Source organism: Symphodus melops (genome assembly GCF_947650265.1).
Source record: "Symphodus melops genome assembly, chromosome: 13".
NCBI classification, from domain to species: domain Eukaryota; kingdom Metazoa; phylum Chordata; class Actinopteri; order Labriformes; family Labridae; genus Symphodus; species Symphodus melops.
The window spans coordinates 12,843,337-12,865,879 of record NC_136703.1 but is presented as its reverse complement, the minus strand read 5'-3'; the positions used below and the strand labels follow the sequence as shown (position 1 = coordinate 12,865,879).

Genomic DNA, 22,543 nt, shown 5'->3' with positions numbered 1-22,543 from the left:
CACAGCTTTACTGCAGAGCATCTGTAGGTGCTGGAAAAAAATAGAAGGGAAGGGAAAAATGCTCAGAGGGTGAGTAACATCATATGATCGGGGGTTGCCATGGCAACTGATCCCAGCAGTCAACCCTTGGAAAGTGAGTCACATGAGTTTATTGAAGGAGACAGCAAATACTGTGCATGCATTTTGTAGGCTGATGCATTGCTACTGGGTGGTGGTATGAGGAGGTACATTATGTTTTTGTTGTTATCTATCGAAGTTTGAAAGTTTGAAACACTTCCTGTGCACAGTGTAGTCTCAGATTATATTTACAACTCTGACTTTTCTATTTAAAAAGCCATTTTCTTCAGCAACCCCAACACCAACTTCATTTCATTTGAGCAAAAACATTGCATCAAAAAAGCAACAACAAAAATCTCAGTTTCTATTTTCAAAATAAATAAATAAAAGTGAGCCTCGCAGGAGAAGAAATATTGAGTGTGAAGCAGTGGCAGACAGAGACAAGGCCACAATAAATTGCTGTTGTCAGACAGAGTAATGGCTGTTTCACAAAATATCTATACTTGAGATATGTCCATTAGAAAACTGTCTTTGTACTTGTTGTCGTCCACAACTGTGGCCACAACAGCACACTATGACTTGCCTATTAGCTACTAACGTCAAGGCAACAACTTTATAATAGATGCTAAAATTGTCAGGAGAGGTGCTCCAATAAAAATAAAAAAATAAATAAAAACGTTTTATTGATATATGCCTTTCAGAGCGATAGGAGAGTAAATTTTACTCATTTGATGTACCTGATGGAAATGTACCTTTGCCACGCTTTTATTTCCATCCTATGATCACTGCAGATAGTTTTTTTTTTTTTTGCAGGTGGTGGGGGGGCTTGCTGACGTGCACACGAGCGGGTGAGTCAAACCTGCGTCAGACTTCGTCGTGACTTGCCATAGTAATTTCTCCACCCTATGGGGAGCTGCTTTTATTCCACAGCACAGACTGAACCACGTGGAAACCAGAGGTGTAAATAGTTTTCACCCCTGCAGAGCTGTCTAGCAAGTGCTGACTGGAGACAAACAGAAGCAGTAACCTGCACAAGTTAATGTGATTATAGTATCCAAAGTTGTGGCAGGCGTTGAGCTCCTGCGTCAGACTTTACGCACCATGCGCCCCTGTGTGACTGGAAGCTCTGAGATTTCGCATCTCTGTGCGCGCAGAGATGTTGCATCCGGAGACAGAGCTTGAATGAAGATAAACCACGCTCACTGTGGATGTATACTGTCACGCTGACTCGGACGTCAGACCTCATTCTGCACACCGCATAAGGTAAGGATGTCAATTCCCTTCACTCTCCATGATTTCACCCTTTTAGATGTGCGGTAGTTTCGCTTTAGAAATCAATCGTCCACCGTCAATCTCAAAGAAACGCGATAATTCCGCCCATTCCAAATCTATCAGAAATGCTTGAAATAGACGAGCTTCAGCTTTTCCTTCATCAAATTGTGATTTTACCTCGACATCGACAGTGAGCGTCGCTCGTTAATCCTCCCGCGTGTGACGACGTCGCGCCATGTGAGTCCACATTTGGCAAAATTATGACAATCATGATCATCTGCTGACTAACATTCGTTTTGTCTGCATCTCCGCCTTTCTGTTAAGGGTTTCAGTTGACCTTGAAGAGGCATTAGAGGTTATATGCAGGCAGTGGGGAAACCTCAAGCTCTGGTCTGTGGGCCTGTGTGTGTCTGAGCGATGCTTGAACGTGGCCATGCAGGTGCTGTTTTGTAGCTACCTGTCACAGTCACTGTTGCTCATGTACAAATCCCTTTGGGATGTGTCTGCACAAACTTTATATTATGAATGACAACTACTTATGTCATGGCTTAAACCTTAAAGCGAGAAATGAATGTGATGTTATAACACCAATACCAACACCATCACCATCACCTCCAGCTTCGCCACCATCTCCTCTCTGTTCTGTTACAGCAGCTTAATGTTAATTGCAGCAGACCCTGCTGGAATATCACGTTTGTCTGTTTAAGATGCTGAGAAAAGAGATAGGTGACCACTGAAGCTGCAGGAATGGGATTTCAATTTTGCAGCAAGAGCCATTGCTTAGCAACCAGACAGGATAAGAGAAAAAAAAACGGTGCAGTTGCATCATCAACACCACACTGTGTGTAGAGCTTTAGGAATACAATGTTCCAGGTCTCAAAGTCAGAGAGACACATCTTGTGCACATGTTGGTAACAGGGGTCTGTTGGTGTCACTACCATGCCTTTTTAAAGTACTGTAAATACATAGAGTACTTTTTTTCCCTTTAATGTCACCTTTTCCTTCACGTTAGTTTTCCTATTTTCTTACAGTTTACACTCACCTGCACATTAGTTTTACTTTTTTAAGCACACACTGGGAAAAAGGACTTTTTCCTACTCAATATTTTTTTTCCTGACAGAGAGACTGAACAACAAGTCATATTCTGCATTGTGAAGCCCTGCTGTCTCTATAATGTGCCATCTGTGTCAACACATACTGTGAAACCCACAAAGTTGCCAGTGTTTTTCTTCCACCACATTATTAACAGCTACACAGTTAACGGAAAGGAGAGTAATAAACCTGAATACGACTTGAGTTTGACAAGCCACTACATCCTGAGCTATAAGTAGAAATGGGGACAGTTTGTTCCTAACTATAACCATTTTTTCCATTGGTGAATAATAAATAGGGCAAACACTGTGTGAACCATCTTTCAGAGCTTCTCGCCAGTCCTAAAACTTCGAAAATCTCTGTAACTTTCCAATACAGGAAAAAAAAAAGAAAAGGTTTTTTGTTTGCAAACATGTTTGTCATGGCTTCACACTTTCGACTGTTGTTCCACGGTGACTCAGTACTGCGCAGTTGTAGACTGCTGTGGAAAAGGTCACAGCCACTATCGGATCTGTGTGAAGCTCTTCTGTGAGCCGCTGCGTGTCGTGACTGCAGGGGCTTACTGCTTCTGTTGAGGAATGTTATGTGCGTGCTGCTTGCACTGCCTCTGGGTGGGCTTAGAGTCCGGTCGGCTGGCAACTGTTCTGGAGAAGTCACTGTGAATAAGACCCTTCTCTGATTTTAGTTTTGCTACATCTGTTTTCAGATTAGAGGTCTTGTCTCCAGATCAAAAACCTCTGGCTTTGATTCTCTGCCACTAAACTGCGAGAAGTAAAAGTCAGATATCAAGAAATAAAAGTCACACATCCAGCCGAGTTAGCTGAACCTGAAATATGTTTCTTTGTAATGTTTTGCTTCTGTAACTGCCTTTTTGGGATATTACCAGGTTATCTGCATTTTTACTGTAAAATTGACCTTTCGTTAATGAAGTGATGTAGCCTGCAATAATTTTCTCCCAATGTTTTTGTGCAATTGTTCAAACATTGTTGTTTGAGTGTCAAGGGTTTTCTTGTTCTGAGTTTTCCTTTTTCTGAGCAAGAATTTCCCATAGTGATTTTAAAAGATACCTGGTTTAAAGGTTTTTCACTTATTTTATAATTGAGAGCATGGGGTATCTCATCTGAAATTCAGATCTATTCAACTGACATCATCAAAAAGCGCAAACATGTTATGAGATAAAATCTAGTATTACGCCCCAACATAAGGCGGGCGCCTATGGGGCTAACAACAATCCACACATTGACCCATTCACAAACACACTAAACACTTTACCAAAACCAAACCAATGGGATTTATTACTATCAAACAAACATAATAATAACAACGATCAACTTAAAACTTATATAATCAAACAAAATGACATACACAATTCCTGGCTTTACAAGTGAAAAACAATCGGTGAAAACTATTTAAAGTGTTAGCAGTGGTCAATTTGCATTGCTGGATGGTGCCTAGTTTCAAAAGAAGAAATACAAAATACCAAATAAATAGAAATATTTATGAGTTTGTCTGTTTTAAGGTGATCACGAGACAAGACGTTTGCAGGATTTGGGTGTTTTATGGTTCTGCTTTAAAAAAAAGAAGAAGTAGAATACTCATTTATGCAGCAGAATTATTTCATATAATTTCAAACAGTGGTGCTTACACTAGATTGTAATCATCACATTTTCTTGAGGGAACAGCTTTTCACTTGTCAACGTCATTTTAGAGTCTAACTTATTGTTAACAGATTTGCTCTGTTGGGGAAATTGACTGTTAATTCAAGAGAATTGGACTTCTGGACTCATCGATCTCATGCTCGTAAATGTTTGAGAAAGTCTAAAGAAAAGATGTTGAAGCTGCATGATGGGAAAATGCAGTTACAGAAATACAGACACTAATAAGTGATGAAACCTAGGCTTTAGTTTTATTGTTTTTTTTCCTCTGGCCAGCAGTTACACAGACAGGCTGTACCCTGCATGATGTTCACATGACTCAAATGTAGAAGTGTATAATGGGCCCTGCTGTTAAATGGAATGTAATTCAATCTGTGGGTCTTGTTATCCATCATAAGGTGGATTACTGAAATACCTCACTTACGGCTCTAAAGTACTGTATTTTACTGCCAATTTAAAGCATCCCATGTACTAAGTAGAAAACAGGAAATGCAAGGCTTTTAATTTTGAACCAAAAAGAATCAATGTACAATTTATTTTCAATAAAATATTAGAAACTGATAAAACGTTGACCAAAGTCCAAAACTTAAGTTGCAGCTGCAAGTTTCATGTTTTCTCACCCAAAGAACAATCAAAAGTTTTTGATATCATAGAAAGGTTAGAAAGTCAACAAATATTCTCATTTGCTAGGCTGGAATCAAGGATTTTTTTTAAACTAAAACAATAAAACACATGATCTATTTCATTCATATATTTGTTAAGTATCATCTCTATCTCTGTAATTGATAGCTGTCAGTGTTGCTGAAGTGCAACACTTACAGAATTCAGAATTCAAGGAATTTGCCAACAGATTGCGTCTTTATACAGAAAGTGTTGTTGAAAGAGTACCTCCGTTTTTTCCTACCACATGTCATTGTTGTGTTTTATACCCTTTCTCTTCACAGATAGAAGACAAAGAACAGCTTTCTTCTCCTTGTACCTTCCCTGTTTCCCGTCTTGCCACTTTCACCACCTTCACCCAGAAGTAGCTCCTGTGTTGCAGCCATGCCAAAGAACACAAAGGTGACCCAGAGAGAGCACAGCAATGAGGCGGTCACTGAGTCTGTGGCTGACCTGCTGTCCTTGGAGCACCCAATGGACTATAAAAGCAGTCAGATTAGCATGGGTCTGAGTCCTGGCTCCACAGCTCCAGTAAAGGCCCTGCTGCCCTCCCCTGACCCGGATGCTGAGGATGGCAGGCCAGCCTGGAACAACAAGCTGGAGTACATCCTGGCCCAGGTGGGCTTCTCTGTCGGCTTGGGCAACGTGTGGAGGTTTCCCTACTTGTGCCAGAAAAATGGAGGAGGTGGGTGGGCACATGTATGCTATTGATTTGGGTGCATTTTAAAAGTTCACAATCTATCTGTATAAAAAAGTCTTACTGCTGTGTGCTGAGTGTTGTAACACTTTCCATTTGTATAGTTCATTGAGCCACCCATTAGCCTTTCAACATGTGTTGTCTCAGAGTGCTGAGTAATTGTTTACAACAAGAAACTTTGAGGTAAGTCAGTGCTGTGAATGGGGATTTCTTTTTATTCCTCCGTTAATGAAATCAGATCCCAAATGGGAGCAGCTAACTCAATTTCAGCCATTTAAGTTTTATTCTTTTAATCCCTTTGTGTGAGCACGTGATTCGCCTTTTCCTGTCTGCAGTTGTGCCAAAGATAATGTTCTGTGCCAGGCAACGACTTGATAAGACGTGACATTGATTGAAAAGCCCACCAGTCTTTGGCATCAAATTTAATATTACACTGTTTGGGGTCGCCGGTAGCGCAGCGGCAGTGCGCGCGACCCCATGTATTGACGGGCGGCCCGGGTTCGCGTCCGGCCTGTGGCCCATTTCCCGCATGTCTCTCCCCACTCTCTCCCCCCTTCCGACTCTATCCACCTTCCTCCATCTATAATAAAGGCATGAAAAGCCAAAAACAAATCTTTAAAAAAATAAATAAAAATATGACACTGTTTTATCACATACAACATGATATAGCATCACATTACAGAAGGAGATACTCAAGCAACTTTGCAACTAGTTGCAGTTCGTTTCTACCCAATTGAAATACATGCACGCCGCTCCTGCAAATATCAAAGACTGTTCTGCAAGTGTCAAGCCCTCATAGAGTCTTTATTTAAATACTTAAGTTCATTGTTTGAAGATCCACACTAGATATGTATTGTTAAAATATGTTACATATACCAGCAGTCTTTTTAAAAAGAGCTTGCTATAGCAGCTACCAATTAGCTTGGTACTACTGTAAACAAGCCTGGAAACAATATAAGAAGGTATCTTATACGTTATCTGATGATCTGTAGAGGAGTTGGTCTGGGTGGAGACTGTAAGGAGGACAAACAGACTAGTGTTCTATTGTTTCTTTACATGAGCTAACTGGCTGCTTGTGGTGGCTTTACATCTAACAGATGTTAAAGTGGTGTTCATTTTCTCTTGAAAGTCTTCATAAGATTATGCACAAAATCTATCTATTTTTAATCAAGGGAATGATTCAATATTATGAATCGACTTTTGGTGATATGGTGAAAAGAGGATATGAATTTAGAATTTTACCATAACATAACTTAAGTTTGTAAACCACATTAGTGACTGCAAGTGAATTGCAATATGAAATATTTGAAAGATTTGTGTTTTGTGAAGAATCAGTAAATTCTATTTACACTCAATTACATTCTTCACTTTTTTTCTGGCTTTTATGCCTTTATTGATAGGACAGTTAGAGGCGGAAACAGGGCTAAGAGGGGGAAATGACATGGAGGAAAGGGGCCGCAAGTCAGAGCCGAACATGGGCTGTCCAATTTGGAGGAAAATAACCCAAAATAACATTGTGCATCACTTAACTGCTGTACTAGGCACCTCTGCTATCACTATTGAATACTTTAGATTATATGAACGTTCTTTTTCTTTGCTTTCTGTCAGGGCTGCAGCCTCCTCTATCTTGATAAATTGTTTCCTGTCAAACAATTAGCAAACTAATAGAGCAAGTCAGCAATAAGTCATCTCCAGCATTTCTCAGACTTTTAGTACTTTTGGTATCAGCAGATACAAAATGAGATAATTTCTTCCTTGCAAAATTATTTAAAAAAAAATTGCAGGGTTTATAGATGTGAGAATTAGACTGTTTTGAGTTTTCTTGCAGGATTCACAGCCTTTGTGTCTTTGGTATGATAATTGTGGAGAGATTAGAGGGTGGTGATGACTAAGAATGAGGAAAAGGAAGAGTAAACACTGATTTCCTCGGCTCTGACATTGTAAGCTCTACCTTGTGTGGGAGGTGTGTGTACAGAGGATATTTGAGAGGCATGATATAACAAAGTATTATCAAATAATTTTAATCACTGTGTGTATGCATGTGTATTTGTGTAGTGTGTATCCCCTGCTGAATTTGGACTCAGTGGGTGGTGTTGCATTGTCTTGTCTGGACTTGTTAAAGAGTCTAACTATGTCCCACATCAATCGCTGTCCATGGCTTTCTCTTTGTCCGTGTCTTGTTCACTGTATGAAAGTCAAGCATAAGCCAGGGTGAAGGTGTGTGAATCATTTTTTGAGTCAAGGGCACTTTTCTCTTTTTAACAATGTGAAGACACATGGTTGACCTATTTGAAGTTGGCCTTTACTTCCAGGTTTTAGACGTATTTTTATGTACAACTTTTAGTAAAATTGTTTTACTTAATAAGGGTTCTCCTTGCAACTAATTCCCTGTCAATTAACTCCAAATTTCAGTTCCGACTAGTCAAACTATTCTAAAGGTTAGCAAAAGACAAAGAAAACTGTTTAAATTAGGAAGAATTTATCAGACGGTTAAATACGGGAACCCAGCATATACAGTACAGGTAGACAGTGTTGAACTGGTTTGGCTTGTGTTGGTCCTCATTCTATGTTAAAATCCAAATGCCTGTGCTAAATGAGATGACGCATTGCTCTGGTTGTTATATGCCAGTTTAACTTGACACAGTCTAAAACTTCATTATATTTTACATTTGTACATCAAACTTCTGCCAACGGATCTTTTACGAGATGCCACGCCTCCACTGTGCTGGTATACAGTACATCCAGGTAGTTAAGGATTATGCCAGTAACCATTATCTGGACCTACAGCCCCAGCGAGTCCTGTGTGGCTACTATGACACAACATTTGATTGGCACAGTGGGCCTGAATTGATAAAAATTGCAATTGTTCTGTTTATTTTCAGTTCAGAATCAGCCTCATTGGCCAGATATATTAAATTACTCCAGTTGATCTACTTTGGGTATTATTGTCTCCTCAATGGAAAACACTTCAATGTGAAGCTGTTCACATGACTGTAGGAATCATGGCGGTGTGTGTATTAACTCTGGCCAATTTCTGTCCATCTCTCTCCCTCAGTGTCTTAAAGTCTATTTAACACTGTATTACCTTATTTTTTCATTTTCCTTTACAAATTTGTTTGTAAAGGAAGGAAAGTTCAAATGTTGGATCTGTACACTACTAATAACCAAAGACATCAGGGTGACAGGGTTTATTTTTCCAGTGATATTAAAAAGGTGTGTGGTAGACAGACATGTTTGACAGATCCACCAATCAACTAAACACATCTGGTGGGGTATTTCACGTATGGATTTTTTATCATCAGTGATGCTGAATAACAATATTGTAAAGTAGTCACGTGTGTTAGGGCTTGACCAACACATGCAAGTTCATCTGTGGAATTGCTGCTCAGAATAGACATCAAAGATCAGTGAAAGCAGTAGTCAGTTCTAACAGTGCAGATAATAACACCACTTTGTATCATACCGTGTACTTTTCTTTGTTGTTTTTCTTATACTAGAACTATCTCTAATAACCACTCATGATGTAGTTAGTGTTTTTGATCGAGTCAAATGTCACCCTCATTTATTTTTATTCTTGAAATAGGCTTCTCCTTCTAGCTGTCAGTCAGTCTGAGCTCTTACTCACAGGCTGTGCGTTGATGGTTTCAGTCACCATGGTGCCTCTTCATGTCTTGACGTAAGTGAGGCTGGATGTGACCAATTGTCTCTGAGTGCCTGCTGATGCCTCTTTGTTGTTTTGTTTTCTCTGCAAAAAAAAAAAAAAAGAGGTCATGTCTCACAGAGCATTGAATGAAACTTGACAATTAAGAGGCAGAGAAACATTAAAAAAGAAAAGTGTGAGGAGGTGAGGGGATGGAGCAGAAATAAACTAATTTAAGTAGAGGATACAGGAAACTGACTCCAAAAATAGAGGCTGACAAAAACGATTCCTATTCAGCTGTTTTACATTGAGCTTCTAGCGTCACTAAACATGGATTTCAAACAGAGTAGAGAAAGAAGCTGTCAACTCTTCATTTATTCCTCCACCCTCTGTCTCAGGTGCATACTTGGTACCCTACTTCATCCTCCTCCTTGTCATCGGCATCCCCCTTTTCTTCTTGGAGCTGGCTGTGGGTCAGAGGATCAGACGGGGCAGCATCGGGGTGTGGAATTATGTCTACCCACAGCTGGGAGGCATCGGGGTCTCCAGTCTCATGGTATGTATCGGCATCAGTTCATGAACCAATTAGATGGCAAATATATGGCACATTATATGGTAGTGTCATAGCATTTCTTTTTTTGCTATAATATCATTGGTATATGTGGAAACACATGACACTAGAAAATAATGAACGAGTCATTTGATCAACTTAAGAACACCGAGATATGAAGTTCTATAACTTCAACTTTACTGTTATACCTGTCTTCATCTGTCTGGGCATGGCTTTCAAGACTACACTACCCATGAACCCCACTCGTTGTTTCCTAGGACAAGAATCCAAACACATAAGTGCTAATCGAGTCACCAAGTTATGAAAGACTTTCTCTTTTTTAAAACAGTCTCTGTGTTCGACCAAAGTTAAACCATATTAAAAAATAAACTGATTTGGGCTGCATATTATATAATTACTTCACCCAACAGAAAACAATATTTTTTTTCTTTACCACTCATGGACACATTTCTAGAATTAAATTATTACCTTCATCTCTGCGCGTTGGGAATTGTTTTGTTCCAACTACCTGGGACAATTTACCAACTAATCTCAAACTGGTTTTAACCAATTAGGAATCTTGAATTTCCCTCGGGATCAATAAAGTATCTATCTATCTATCTATCTATCTATCTATCTATCTATCTATCTATCTATCTTAAAATTGGTCAACTCTTTTTTATCTCGTCTTTTGAATGTTTCTTTATCCTACTCTATGTGTTAACTTGTTGATCCTTGCTGCTTATAGCTTATTGCAGATTATCAATGTAAGATTTTGTGCAGGTGATTTAATCAGGAGAATTTCATGCACATCTAAGCTGTCAAATAAATCCTACTGCAGGTCTGTTAATATATCGATGGGATTTATATGTCCAGAAGTAGTAGTTCCCAAAATATCTCCCAAGACCTTGAGATTTATCTGAAGTATAAAGAGTATCACTAGCATTTTTTTCATGCTAGCAGCTCTCAGGTACTGTAATTAGGCACAGGGATTCTTAAAGCAGAAAAAGATGTCAGCATGCTAAACCCTTTTAATGACAATCTAAATTGGCAGATGTTTAGCAGGTTTAAACATTTATTTTTTGGCTTTTTGTGCCTTTATTAGAGAGAGATAGTGGACAGAGTTGGAAATCAGGGAGAGAGAGAGAGAGAGAGAGAGAGAGAGAGGGGATTGACATGCAGGAAGGATGCCACAGGTTGGAGTTGAAGCACTATAGCCTCCATACATGGGACACGTGCACCACTGCGCCACCAGCGCCCCAAGCAGGTTGAAAGTTGACCATATTTACCATCTTAATGTAATGTAAGAGTATGCTAATATTTGTGCTATGCCAGATGAAGAGCTTAGGGATGAGCAAAGCCCTTCCAGGTCATCTACAGGGGAACAGGATTTTGTTCTGAGTTCATTGCAATTGACTTTTCACTCATAACTACCGGTACAAATTTTACCCTCATATTTACTTTGAAAGGAAAAGTTACAAGATCAACAAAAAAATTGAGGATTCTTCCTCTGGGTTAAAAGAACATGAACATAACACAAAACTTTTTTACAGGTCATTTATAAGATGTGATAATTCAGTATTTTACCAATTTGGGGAAAAATGTGACTGCAACCTGAAGGGAAACTGTTCATGTATTTCAAACACCCAAAATATGTATTGTAATTATTAGTGATACAAAAAAAACCCCTCTGCTTTTATGATGAACATGTATTACAAAGTCCGCATATTTTCAACTCAAATCAAATTCAAATTCTTCTTTCCTCATAATGAAAGCCACTCCTTTGCATATCAAATGTATTCAAGTTGACCACTCCCTTAAGTGTCCATAAGGGAACCTGTTAAACGGTTTTATCGCCTACTTTAGAGAGGAAACAAATGATGATACTGCTAATATTGATTTCTACGTATTGGATTAAAAAAACTGACTTATTTCCCTCAGCCACTGAAACTGTAAAACAATGAACGAAGCACAATCACAGAAGGTTAACACCAACCAAAGTGTTGACAGTCTGTTCACAAAGTAATGTTTTATCAATTATTCTTGGAATATTATTTTGCTTTTAAGCAATAAAAATTACGACAAATTACACTGTTGACAAACATTTTAAACCCCTTTTCTAAAATGCTATTCCCAAACAGGTGTGTAGTTCATCTCAGATAATACACCACGAGTCACTTTTACTTGCCGACTCAGAGTTAGAGATGCTACGCGACGTGACAATAAATGTGCTGTAGATTTCCGTCGCCATGACACTGGCTGCCTTGTCATTTGACTTACTCTTGATGTCTTACAGCGAGTGGCATGCAAAGACCAACGCTGATCACTGTCATAATCTGTCCCCAGCAGCTGCATGAGCAATGACCCAGCATGTCTCCATCCCATCAGCAGAACACACAGTCTGTCAGAGGCTGATTCTCCCAACCGCTGACCTCCTGCATCAGTCTTTTTAATAGCGATTTCATCAATCCAGCATTAAAGAGGGGAGGGGAGGCCTGGCATGGGGCATTGAGGCGTGTTGCAGCCCGGATGTAGCAGAGAGAGATTCAGCAGCTATAAATACCTCCTCATAGAGGACCCAAGCCTCTGCTGCTGAGAGCAAACAGCTCAATAATTCATATACACACACTGACTTAAGCTGTGTGCTCGGCAGCATTGCGCCGACATGTGAGGACATGTTCACCTGAACAAACTGCATGTGTTTGTGATTGTGTATTTGTGTGTCGGGACAGAATTTGTTGCTAGGAGTGATGAGTTTAGCTGTTTTCTATTTGTTTTCTTCTTCAGGTTTGTGGTTTTGTGGGCCTCTACTACAATGTGATTATCGGCTGGAGCATCTTCTATTTCTTCAAGTCTTTCCAGTATCCACTGCCTTGGGCTGAGTGCCCCATCATGATAAATGGAACCCAAGCCAGTGAGTGCAAACGCAATGCTCTGCACAACAAACCTTAACCACTATAGAGATGCATGAAAAGGGACATGTACCTATACTATGAAGAAAGAAATGAATTCTACAATTCCAGATTCAGTGTCTCAGCAGCTCAAATCTGCAGAACAAGTCGGTCCATAACAGGCCTGTTGGCAAGGCCTGTCAAATCCTATGACCCCAACATTGTCTGACTCTCCAATAGCCATCAGCTGTTAGCCTGTGGTGGAGCTAGTGCAGGTTAAAGCAGAGTGAAGGACACCAGCTTTCATTAACATTCAAGCACAGGATGTCTACTCTGTTGGTGATATGAATGCAGTGGGGAGCGATGCTGTGGTGCATTGAACAGGACTCATTACATAGAGTTATTTTAGTGTAGTTAGGGGTGATATTGCAATGATTTGCATTCACTGTTTTGTTTGTCCCATGCACACACACTCACCTGATGATACATTTCAAGTTCCCACCCATAGTTTGACTCCACTTAAAGAAGAAAGTGGCAAATGCAGCAAGAAAGACAAACTACGTTCATTCAGGATAGATGGAAAAAGGTTGATTTGTTGATTCTTACAGTATTTGTCATCCATGGCTAATTTAAAAAAACAGCCTTTTTCTAATTAAAAATTGACAACAATATGATGGTATGATTTGAGGTGCAGTATTTGATTTGGTTAAGAAACATGTGCTTGTGATTTGTTTAGTACACACGAGTGCTCATGCTTTAAAAAGCTGCACCTCTACTCCCTAAAGTAGATTAAAAAACTATACAGAATTACACATGAATGCATTTATTATACCAAAAACAAAGCATATTATGTACCCTGTATTGCTAATCACTTTGGGACTATGAGTGAAAGCAGGAAATCATAATGTGTTTTTTAAGCCTTTGCTTTTTAAACCATTGACTCTTTGCAAAAAATAACTATCTGATAGAAAGAATAACAGAATGTAACGACAGATGTAACTTCAGATGAGTAACACAACCTGTTTTCTTCAAAAACTAAGAACTGTTCAACCTCCAGTTTGTCATTGCAATGGGCAAACCTAACTGTGAAAGTGTTTTGACCTCTTTCCCGTCACATTCTTTTTCTCACCTTTCAGTGGTAGTGCCAGAGTGTGACAAGAGCTCGGCCACCACTTACTTCTGGTACCGGCAGGCTCTCAACATCACCAGCTCTATTGAAGACACGGGCGGCCTCAACTGGAAGATGACTTTGTCCCTGCTGGTAGCCTGGATCATGGTCTGTCTGGCTGTCATTAAGGGCATCCAGTCTTCTGGGAAGGTACAGAGTTTCCAAGGCTTTACAGAGGGGGAAAAGCCTGTACAGTATTAAGATGAAGCCATCATAGACCTGCTTTATTAATTAATGATTCATCCATATCAGAGAGGCTTAAGTTTCCTCTCTAATGTCAAATGAAGAATGCTCAAGCCTTTCACCAGCACTCGTCTATTTATGGTTCTTATCTTAGAGGAGACACATGCCACATTATTAACTTAAACTGAAGCAAGCACAGAGTGGTTTAAGATACAGATAGAAATTGCTTTGTTTGGCAACAACTGCAACAACATCCCATTAACTCCATCCAAAGACTGAGTCATGAACCACAGCGTAACATCCAGCTCACACGCTCAACAGGAAAATAAACTGATCGCCAAGGTCTGACACAGATTTTTAAACACCAACTCAGTAATCAAATTATCATCCTCAGTACTGAAATATAACCCAGTTCAAAAAAAACTGTCAGAAGGAATTTCGTACTCAGTAGTCCAGACCTAGAAGAGTTCTCTCCACATTTGGTATGATTTCACAGATTCACAGCCAAAAGACACACAAAGCAGTTTCAGACTGATTCATTATCTGTGTGTGTGTGTGTGTGTGTGTGTGTGTGTGTGCGTTTGTGTCCTCTATGTGAGGCCGCAGAAAGGCATCTCCATGGCAACCCATTGTAAAATACTTGACTCTCTCTCTCTCTCTCTTTTTCTCTGTTCAAGGTGATGTACTTCAGCTCTCTCTTCCCGTATGTGGTGCTCTTCTGTTTCCTCGTGCGAGGCCTGCTGCTGAAGGGAGCTGTAGACGGCATTGCTCACATGTTCACACCCAAGGTGAGAGTGTGGGTAAATAATCAGATAAGATACAGCAACTCTGTACAGGATCATTTCAGCAGGATCAGAGTCTGTGTGTATGAAAGAAACAACATACGTTTTTGTTTGTTTTCGTAAGTCTGGCAAGTCAAGACAGACAGACAGACAGACCAGTTTTTTTTAGTAATTGTTTGACCTGCTTTATCATGAAGTCCATTTAGCTACACTCCTTTAATAATATCACAAGCATCATCTTCATGTCATGTACTGGGTTGCTGTTTCCCTCTAGTGGTAAATTTATTGAACTACACAGGAACATTCGACATGGAATTGCAGCATTTTGTTGGGGACAGGATGTTGTCATGGAAACCACAGTAACCTGGTTTCATCTAAGATTCTGCATTAAGGATATTATTGTATGTTTACATAAATGACACAACAGGGATATTTCAAAATCTAATCAGAACCGATAAAATGACTTTACTATTTGGTCTATGTGATTTTGTAATATGAAAAAGGATGCAGACCACGGTAGAGACTATTTGAAGAGACACTCATGTGTCCATGAGTGGTAAAGAGAGGAAATTATCTTTTTTTTTTGTTAGCTAGAGACTTCCTATTGGTCCGAGTTGATCATCACAGCTCTAATGAGTATACGTGTATTTAGCAATGGCAGTCTGGACATGGAGCTCACTGTAGTGTTAAATCATCATCAAGCCAAAAGAAGGCTTAAATTAGAGGTACAAGAAAGCCAGTAATAAATATTGTTTATAGAAGATTCACTTTAAGCTTTTCTTTGTTTAAATTCGAGTTTTGACAGCTCACATCCTGGAAAGGGATTGTTTCAGGCCCTCTAAACTTTATTTTTGCTTTTGTTTCTAAAGAATCGAGTACAACTCCCATGCAAAATGCAACTTATAAACCTGATGGCACTGTATGCTGTATTTTATGTCACAGCATACAGTACTAGCAGTTTTTACAAGAAAATAAATAAAATCAGGGACCTGAGATCTATAGAGGGTGCAGGGCAATAACTGCACAACAAAAAAAATCCAGTTAGATCTTGCTCTACTTTGGCCTCTCTGCTGGTGCCAGAGCAGCTTTTCACACAGCCATTAAACCCCTTATTTGATTCTGTGGTAATCGGGGCTGTAGAATTGGTGGGTGGCAGATTTCCAGAAGGGGAACTCAAAAGTATATATATATATACATATATACACACATATATACACACACATACACATACACACACACACACACATATATATATATAATGTATTCTGTTGTTAATCATTGAACCGTTACCCTCTGCTCTGCAGCTGGAAAAAATGTTGGAGCCACAGGTGTGGAGGGAAGCAGCCACGCAGGTTTTCTTTGCTCTCGGCCTGGGCTTTGGAGGTGTCATCGCTTTCTCCAGCTACAACAAGCGAGACAACAACTGCCACTTTGATGCAGCACTCGTCTCCGTCATTAACTTTGTTACCTCCATCCTGGCCACATTGGTTGTGTTTGCTGTCCTGGGATTCAAAGCCAATATTATGAATGAGAAGTGTGTTGTCGAGTGAGTATGTCCGATTGGGAAAGGAACCACTACGTCTTTTCTTTTCTTTTCTTTTTTTACCAATTTTTATTTAACATATCCTTCTTTTAACATCTTTAATGTTCCCCGTGCAGCAATGCAGAGAAGATCCTGGGCTTCCTGAACACAGGTGTGCTGAGCAAAGAGCTCATCCCTCCTCACATCAACTTCTCCCAACTGTCGGCCCAGGACTATGCAGAGATGTATGGCGTCATTAAGACAGTGAAGGATGAAAACTTCGGACAGCTGGGTCTGGATGCCTGCTTACTTGAGGATGAACTCAACAAGGTCAGAAGCTGCGGTGCAGGTGGCCTAGTGGTTAATCAGTCAAAAGTTAAAGTGCAATATATAGTAATAACCCATTTCCCTTAAATCGCTATGCTGTGATTGATGAACTTAGAAGTTAAGCTGGAGAAAGACAGTAACCCTCTTCTCTCTCGTCTTGCAGGCAGTTCAGGGCACAGGCCTTGCCTTCATTGCCTTTACAGAGGCCATGACACATTTTCCTGCCAGCCCCTTCTGGTCCGTCATGTTCTTTTTCATGCTGATCAACTTAGGTCTGGGAAGTATGATTGGCACCATGACTGGCATCACCACACCCATACTGGATGCTTTCAAGATTCGCAAAGAGATCTTATGTGGTGAGCTGAAGTGATTTTTTTTTCTCTATTACTAAAACTAAATGTGATGTACTTTAAGGCAAGTCATGTCAAGTATAAAAGTATTTGAGATACATGGATCTCACATGGCTGTGGATGTTTCTTGCTCTCCTCTTTAGTGGCGTGCTGCATCATCGCCTTCCTGTTGGGCCTGCTGTTTGTGCAGCGTTCAGGAAATTACTTTGTCACCATGTTCGACGATTACTCGGCTGGTTTGCCTCTCACTGTGGTGGTGATCCTGGAGAACATCTCTGTTGCCTGGATTTACGGTACAAAGAGGTAAGCCAAACAGGTTTTGGATCTACTTGATCTAATTCAGCGAGTCCCTTAGAGACTGCATAAATTCAAACCGTCTCACAAATTTCTGGAAAAAAAGAACTTATGACCTTTTTTTATTTGTTGGAAATGGTGGCCAACATCTTTTTTTCAGCTGTGTTAATAGGATTACCTGGGTGGGTTTTTTGGTTAGGTCTGAAATGTCTCTTTGTTGGATGGATCGCCATGAAGTTTTGAGATTCAAACATACTGTACTTTGGAATTGCTGATTTTTTTTAAATATATATTTCCAAATGTAGGATGGATGGGCCTGAGATTTGATGTTCCTTCACAATCAATTTCAATTTCTGTAATCCAGTGTAGATTCATGTAATCCAGAAACGTTTCATCTGCAAATTTCAATATTTTTTTGATTAATACTGTATGGCTCAGTACATTCAGCCATACACGGAGGGCGAAGTAAAATAGTGCACATAGTACACGTGAAGTAAAATTATCCATAAAGGTAGTAAGACCATCCATTCATACAGTGCCACCAAAGGAACAGGAGCAATGCAGGGTTAAGTGTCTTGCCCAAGGACACATCGAACATGTTACTCAGCTGGGGATGGAACCCTCAGCCTTCCCGTTCCCTCAACCCTCCGATTGAGAGACAAAAACTCTACCAACTGAGCCACAGCTGCATTACTACAGTGACTTAATTCATTCTCTCCTTCCCTCTCAGGTTCATGCAGGACCTGGAGGACATGCTTGGTTTCAGGCCGTACTCTTTCTATTACTACATGTGGAGGTATGTGTCTCCAGCTGTTCTTGTGTTGCTCATCATTGCCACCGTCATCGATTTGGCCGTCAGCCCTGCAGGATACAATGCCTGGGTGGAGTCTGAGGTCAGTCTACAGTTGATCTGTATTGAGATATTAGCATATTTAAAGAGAGAAAACGGAAAGAAAGATCATTAACAAAGACTACTTTGATGATTTTTTCCTCCTTGTTATCTTTTTATTACATCTTTGTCTTGTCTTTTTACCAGGGTGCAGAGAAATTCCAAAGCTACCCACCCTGGGCATTAGCCATGGCCTACGCCCTCATTGTGACCGCAATGCTGCCTTTACCCCTCGTCTTCATCGCCCGACACTTCAATCTGATCTCAGACGGCTCCAACAAGCTGTCCGTCTCCTACCGTAAAGGAAGGATGAAGGATATGTCCAACCTTGAAGAGCAGGACGAGCAACGCTTCATCCTCAGTAAGAACCCCAGCGAGGCTCCCTCCCCGATGCCTCCACACCGCACCTTGCTGGGCCCCGGCGGCGCCCACGAGATGACCAACACCAACTACGGCACCAGCACCAAGACGGGCTACCAGAACATTGGCTCGCCTGGGTCTGAGTTATGATCCATTGAGTTCACAGCTCCTCCTCGGTCCATTCAAGCCCCAGCTTGATTGGAGAGTGGGAGACACGTGGAGAAAAGGAGGAACAGAGGAGGTCAGGCAAGAGAGGAAATCCACTGCTGCTCTGCAGTGTTCATTACACCTTAACCCACAAAGGCAAAACCTTTCATCAACCCTTTCTATGCTCCGTCGCTCATCACCTTTGGGTCCTCCTTCCTTACATGCTGCCTATCTCCTGTCAAGCCTTGCTGTAATGAAGGGATCATGGGAGTGTAAGTCCCCTCTGATACAACCACTGTTTCCATCTGTTTAACATCAAGTAGAGGAAGGAGTGAAGCACAGAAAGCGTATTTTTAGGGATCAAATACAAGTTATGTTTTCTAATAAGCTCTGGCGGTATTAAGGTGTGTGCAGTGAAGAAGATTTACTTTGTACTGAACTGTATAAAGTCTGTCAGGGCAAGTACACAGGAGGTCATTTTTGAGACAGGCGGATGTTCCTATATCTCGGAGATCATCGTCTTATTCTGGTTCAGATGCACAAGATTGTTATTTGTGGAGAAAGGATGGAAGGAGACTCACTGCATTCCTCATTTAGAAAGAAAAAAAACACAACTACTCCAAATCAGTATGTAACAAATGATTCTGATCGTGTAAACAGTGTTATTATAGCACATCTCGAAGTTTATTGTGCCTCTCATGCATCAGCAATAATATCCAGTCAGATTCTTGTAAAAATAGTGGATCTCCTTCTATTCCTCTCCCACTCATGTAGAATACTGTAAATAAGTGTTGTGAAATCTAGAAGTCATCGTCAATCGTGTATAATCACAGCAATAGTGCACCTCTTCATTTCTTCTTGGCGATCACAAAAAGCACAGAAGTCCGACATGGTCAGAGCATCTCTGAGCCTTAACACAGAGCAACACTTTTCTTTTGAAATGTTGCTCCTCATGTCATACATACAATGCTTTTCCATTTTGATCAAGCGTTTCTATCAAGCGTTTCGGTTTTAATCGATGCCTTCGAAGGGCTACGGTGGTCGTGCACAGGCAGAGATACAGCTTTTGTTCCGTGAGCTCTGGGTGTTATAAAGGCAGAGCGAGAAGAAATTGGAAATGGGATGGGGTTTTTTCCTCCACGTACGAGAGGCGTGTGACGTGTGCGCATCGGTGTGTTGTCTGCCACTGAATGAGAGCCCCCAGGGACCCTTCAGCTTTATAAATAGAGCAGCGTTATACCCACGGGAAGCCTAGGCAACAAGGCTCAATAGAGACAGATCCTCTTGTGATGTGCAGGAGGACAGGGAGAGCAGACCCTTGCTTTGTCTGCTCCACCTGCACAGCTGTTTGTGCAGCACCACAGGGATGAGATGCTTACCGTCCTACATGAATACATCTCTGATGTTATTACAGCGTGTTGAGAGATTCACTGCCATGTGTATTTATCATACCTCATCCCCAGAAGGAGGTTTATTTGTTGTACATTCCAAAAATACGACATCGCTTCATAAGCACTAACTAAATGTTGATCTATTTTTGTGAACTGAGGTCTGAAAACTTAAGTCTTTTTTTATTTTTAATGTATAAACTTGTAAGACAATGTATGTTTAGGAGATTGGTGTGAAAAATACTCTGTGATAGATGTTTGGATTAAGTGGTAAAACAAATATGTCACCACTAGGGGGCTCTAAAGGCCAGTAGAGGAGGCAGTAATATGCAGCTCTCTCGTGGCCCCTCCCTTAGACAACACTGATACTTGAGACACAGCAGATGTAGTGAAGTACAGTCAGTTAATTTTTATTTATTTTTGTTGCCGGAACAGCATCTCCGTTGTCCGTTTGCCTTATGCTTTCGTCACTTTGTTCTGTTGTTCGTGTAGTGTGTTTGTGCAGAGTTAGGACCAATGTCTTGTTTCATTCACTTGAGCACTTTAATTAGATGGAGACCCTGGAGTTTTTTTTTCTTTTTATGGGGGGGGGGGGATTTTGCAAGTGTTCTTAAGGTTTAAACATAAATTGCAAGAAATCTGTCACAGACTTTGTATTGTAGTAATATGTATACAGAGAGAGATTGGTCTGAATTTTCCGGAAAGGCATCTGGTTTCTTGTGTTGGTGCTGTAGATCAGTTTGCACTGTAGTACCAAAGTAGAGAAACAATGAAGATATCCTTCCATGGTGTCTAAATCACGGATTTAATTTTTTTTAACGTCCGCTGCAGGGTGTATTGGTAAAGGTAAAAGAGATCTTTGTGAAGAGGGGGGCACCAAAAAAAATGTTACAAATGAACTAAAATGCTCAAATTGTGTTCAGGTATGACATTTGAACTCAATAGGCCTACCAGGCCAAAATGCACAAGAAACCAGATGTTTTCAGCCAAATGACTTCAATCACAAATGGCACATACAGTAGCATGAGGTTATAGCACTCGCATGCAGCTCTGGAGTTGAAGCACATTCACAGAAGCACAGTAAAGAGAGCACAAAGGTGTACAATTCATCTGTGAAAAAGAATGCACATATCGTATTGGCTGGTTAAACTTTCAAAGTATGCACAGAGAGAGCACAACGAAAACAGGAAACAGCAACCAGCAGTTTGTCAAAGACTTCCCACTTCCAGTCTTGCCTCTCAACACTTCCAACATTGCACAGTGTAAAAGGTCTTCTCATATGAATTGGGTATCTTATTAATATTTAAATCAATGATAAGCAAGCAACAAGTCCAACTCCAGGGTCTCTTTGTGTTGTCCATATGTCAGCTGTGTTGCATTATATACTACAAGGCAACTCTAAGGTTAATCTGGCAAATTATTTGGATTAACTCAATAACAGTAATTTTGTGTTGATTTAACCGTGAAAGTCTCTATGTGACCAAACCCATAGTTATATTTATAGTATTTAAGAGGATATATTTAATCTGTACATATTGATGTACATTCTGATAAATTCTCACTATCTATTCTAGCTGAGTATGCGTGACAGGTTGTAAACTTGAGCTGTAAATAATAATTGTATATTTGGAGATATTTTTTGATTTTTGTACTGTAGTTGATGTTACGTTGGTGTCTGTTGGTTTCTGGTGTTAGTGAGTGGTTGTTCTGACTGTGACTGTGTGTGTGTGAGAGTGTAAGTTTGTGTTTGGATGTGAGTATGTGTGTCTGTATAAGTATAGCTATATGTAGGTTTTGGTGTTTCAATGTGTGTTTTTTCTCCTCTCTTAGTGTTGTGTGCTGCTGATCTAAATCCGGTAGATTCAATACTGTTGTTACAAAGAAATGGGACGATTAATGTAAGCAATCTCCTCTCTGAGTTTCTCATCGAAACTACGAGCAGCTACCGGCACAAAACTGGAAACACAATCAGAAGGAAAATGTTTGATAAAATACAAAGTGCTGAAACTTCCCTCTTTCTTTGCTTGAAGAGAGTGAAGGACTGTCGGAACGTGATGGAGTAAACAGGAAATTAAAAACAACACTTTTATTAAACCAAACACAGCTGTTTGTGTCTTTTATTCTCATGTATTGGGGCTTTCAATGCAAACACATTTTCCATACAACTTAACATTAGGTTGAGACTTTTGGATTTAAGTATTATTAATAACATGTCTTAACTCACACAGAAGTTCATGATCTGGGGTCTACAAATATTGTTTAATTGTTCGATCTAAGACATGTTCACTTCAAGATTCCCTCATTTAAACCAGTTTAGTTGTGTTTTTGTGTTGTGATTTTGTTGTCATTGTGTATGGAAATTATATGGCTATATTGATTACAATGATGTTATAGCAAGTAGCTACTGATTGGTTGCTGCTCTGGTAGAAGATCATGGTTCACATGCTGAATTGGCTGTGAATGAAAAGAAAAAACTAAACAAAACAAATACATTTGAAATTCAACATGAGTCAGCTCAATAAATAATACAATTAAAATTAAATTTGACAAGGATTCATTAATAAAGACACATTTATCTCAACATATCTCAAAATCAGTCAGCTTAAATATTTTAAGGCA

General features: G+C 40.0%; 1 protein-coding gene across 1 annotated transcript; it reads left to right on the top strand.

The window, feature by feature from the left end:
- The first annotated feature begins 940 nt into the window (after positions 1-940).
- On the top strand, positions 941-22,023 carry slc6a17 (solute carrier family 6 member 17). Its single transcript, XM_079360127.1, has 12 exons — positions 941-1,320; positions 5,021-5,421; positions 9,472-9,629; positions 12,411-12,537; positions 13,651-13,832; positions 14,543-14,653; positions 15,952-16,193; positions 16,307-16,499; positions 16,660-16,852; positions 16,990-17,149; positions 17,871-18,033; positions 18,177-22,023. The coding sequence occupies exons 2-12, from the start codon at positions 5,121-5,123 to the stop codon at positions 18,537-18,539; spliced, it is 2,193 nt and encodes a 730-aa protein (XP_079216253.1). The 5' UTR covers positions 941-1,320; positions 5,021-5,120; the 3' UTR covers positions 18,540-22,023.
- The last annotated feature ends 520 nt before the right edge of the window (positions 22,024-22,543 follow it).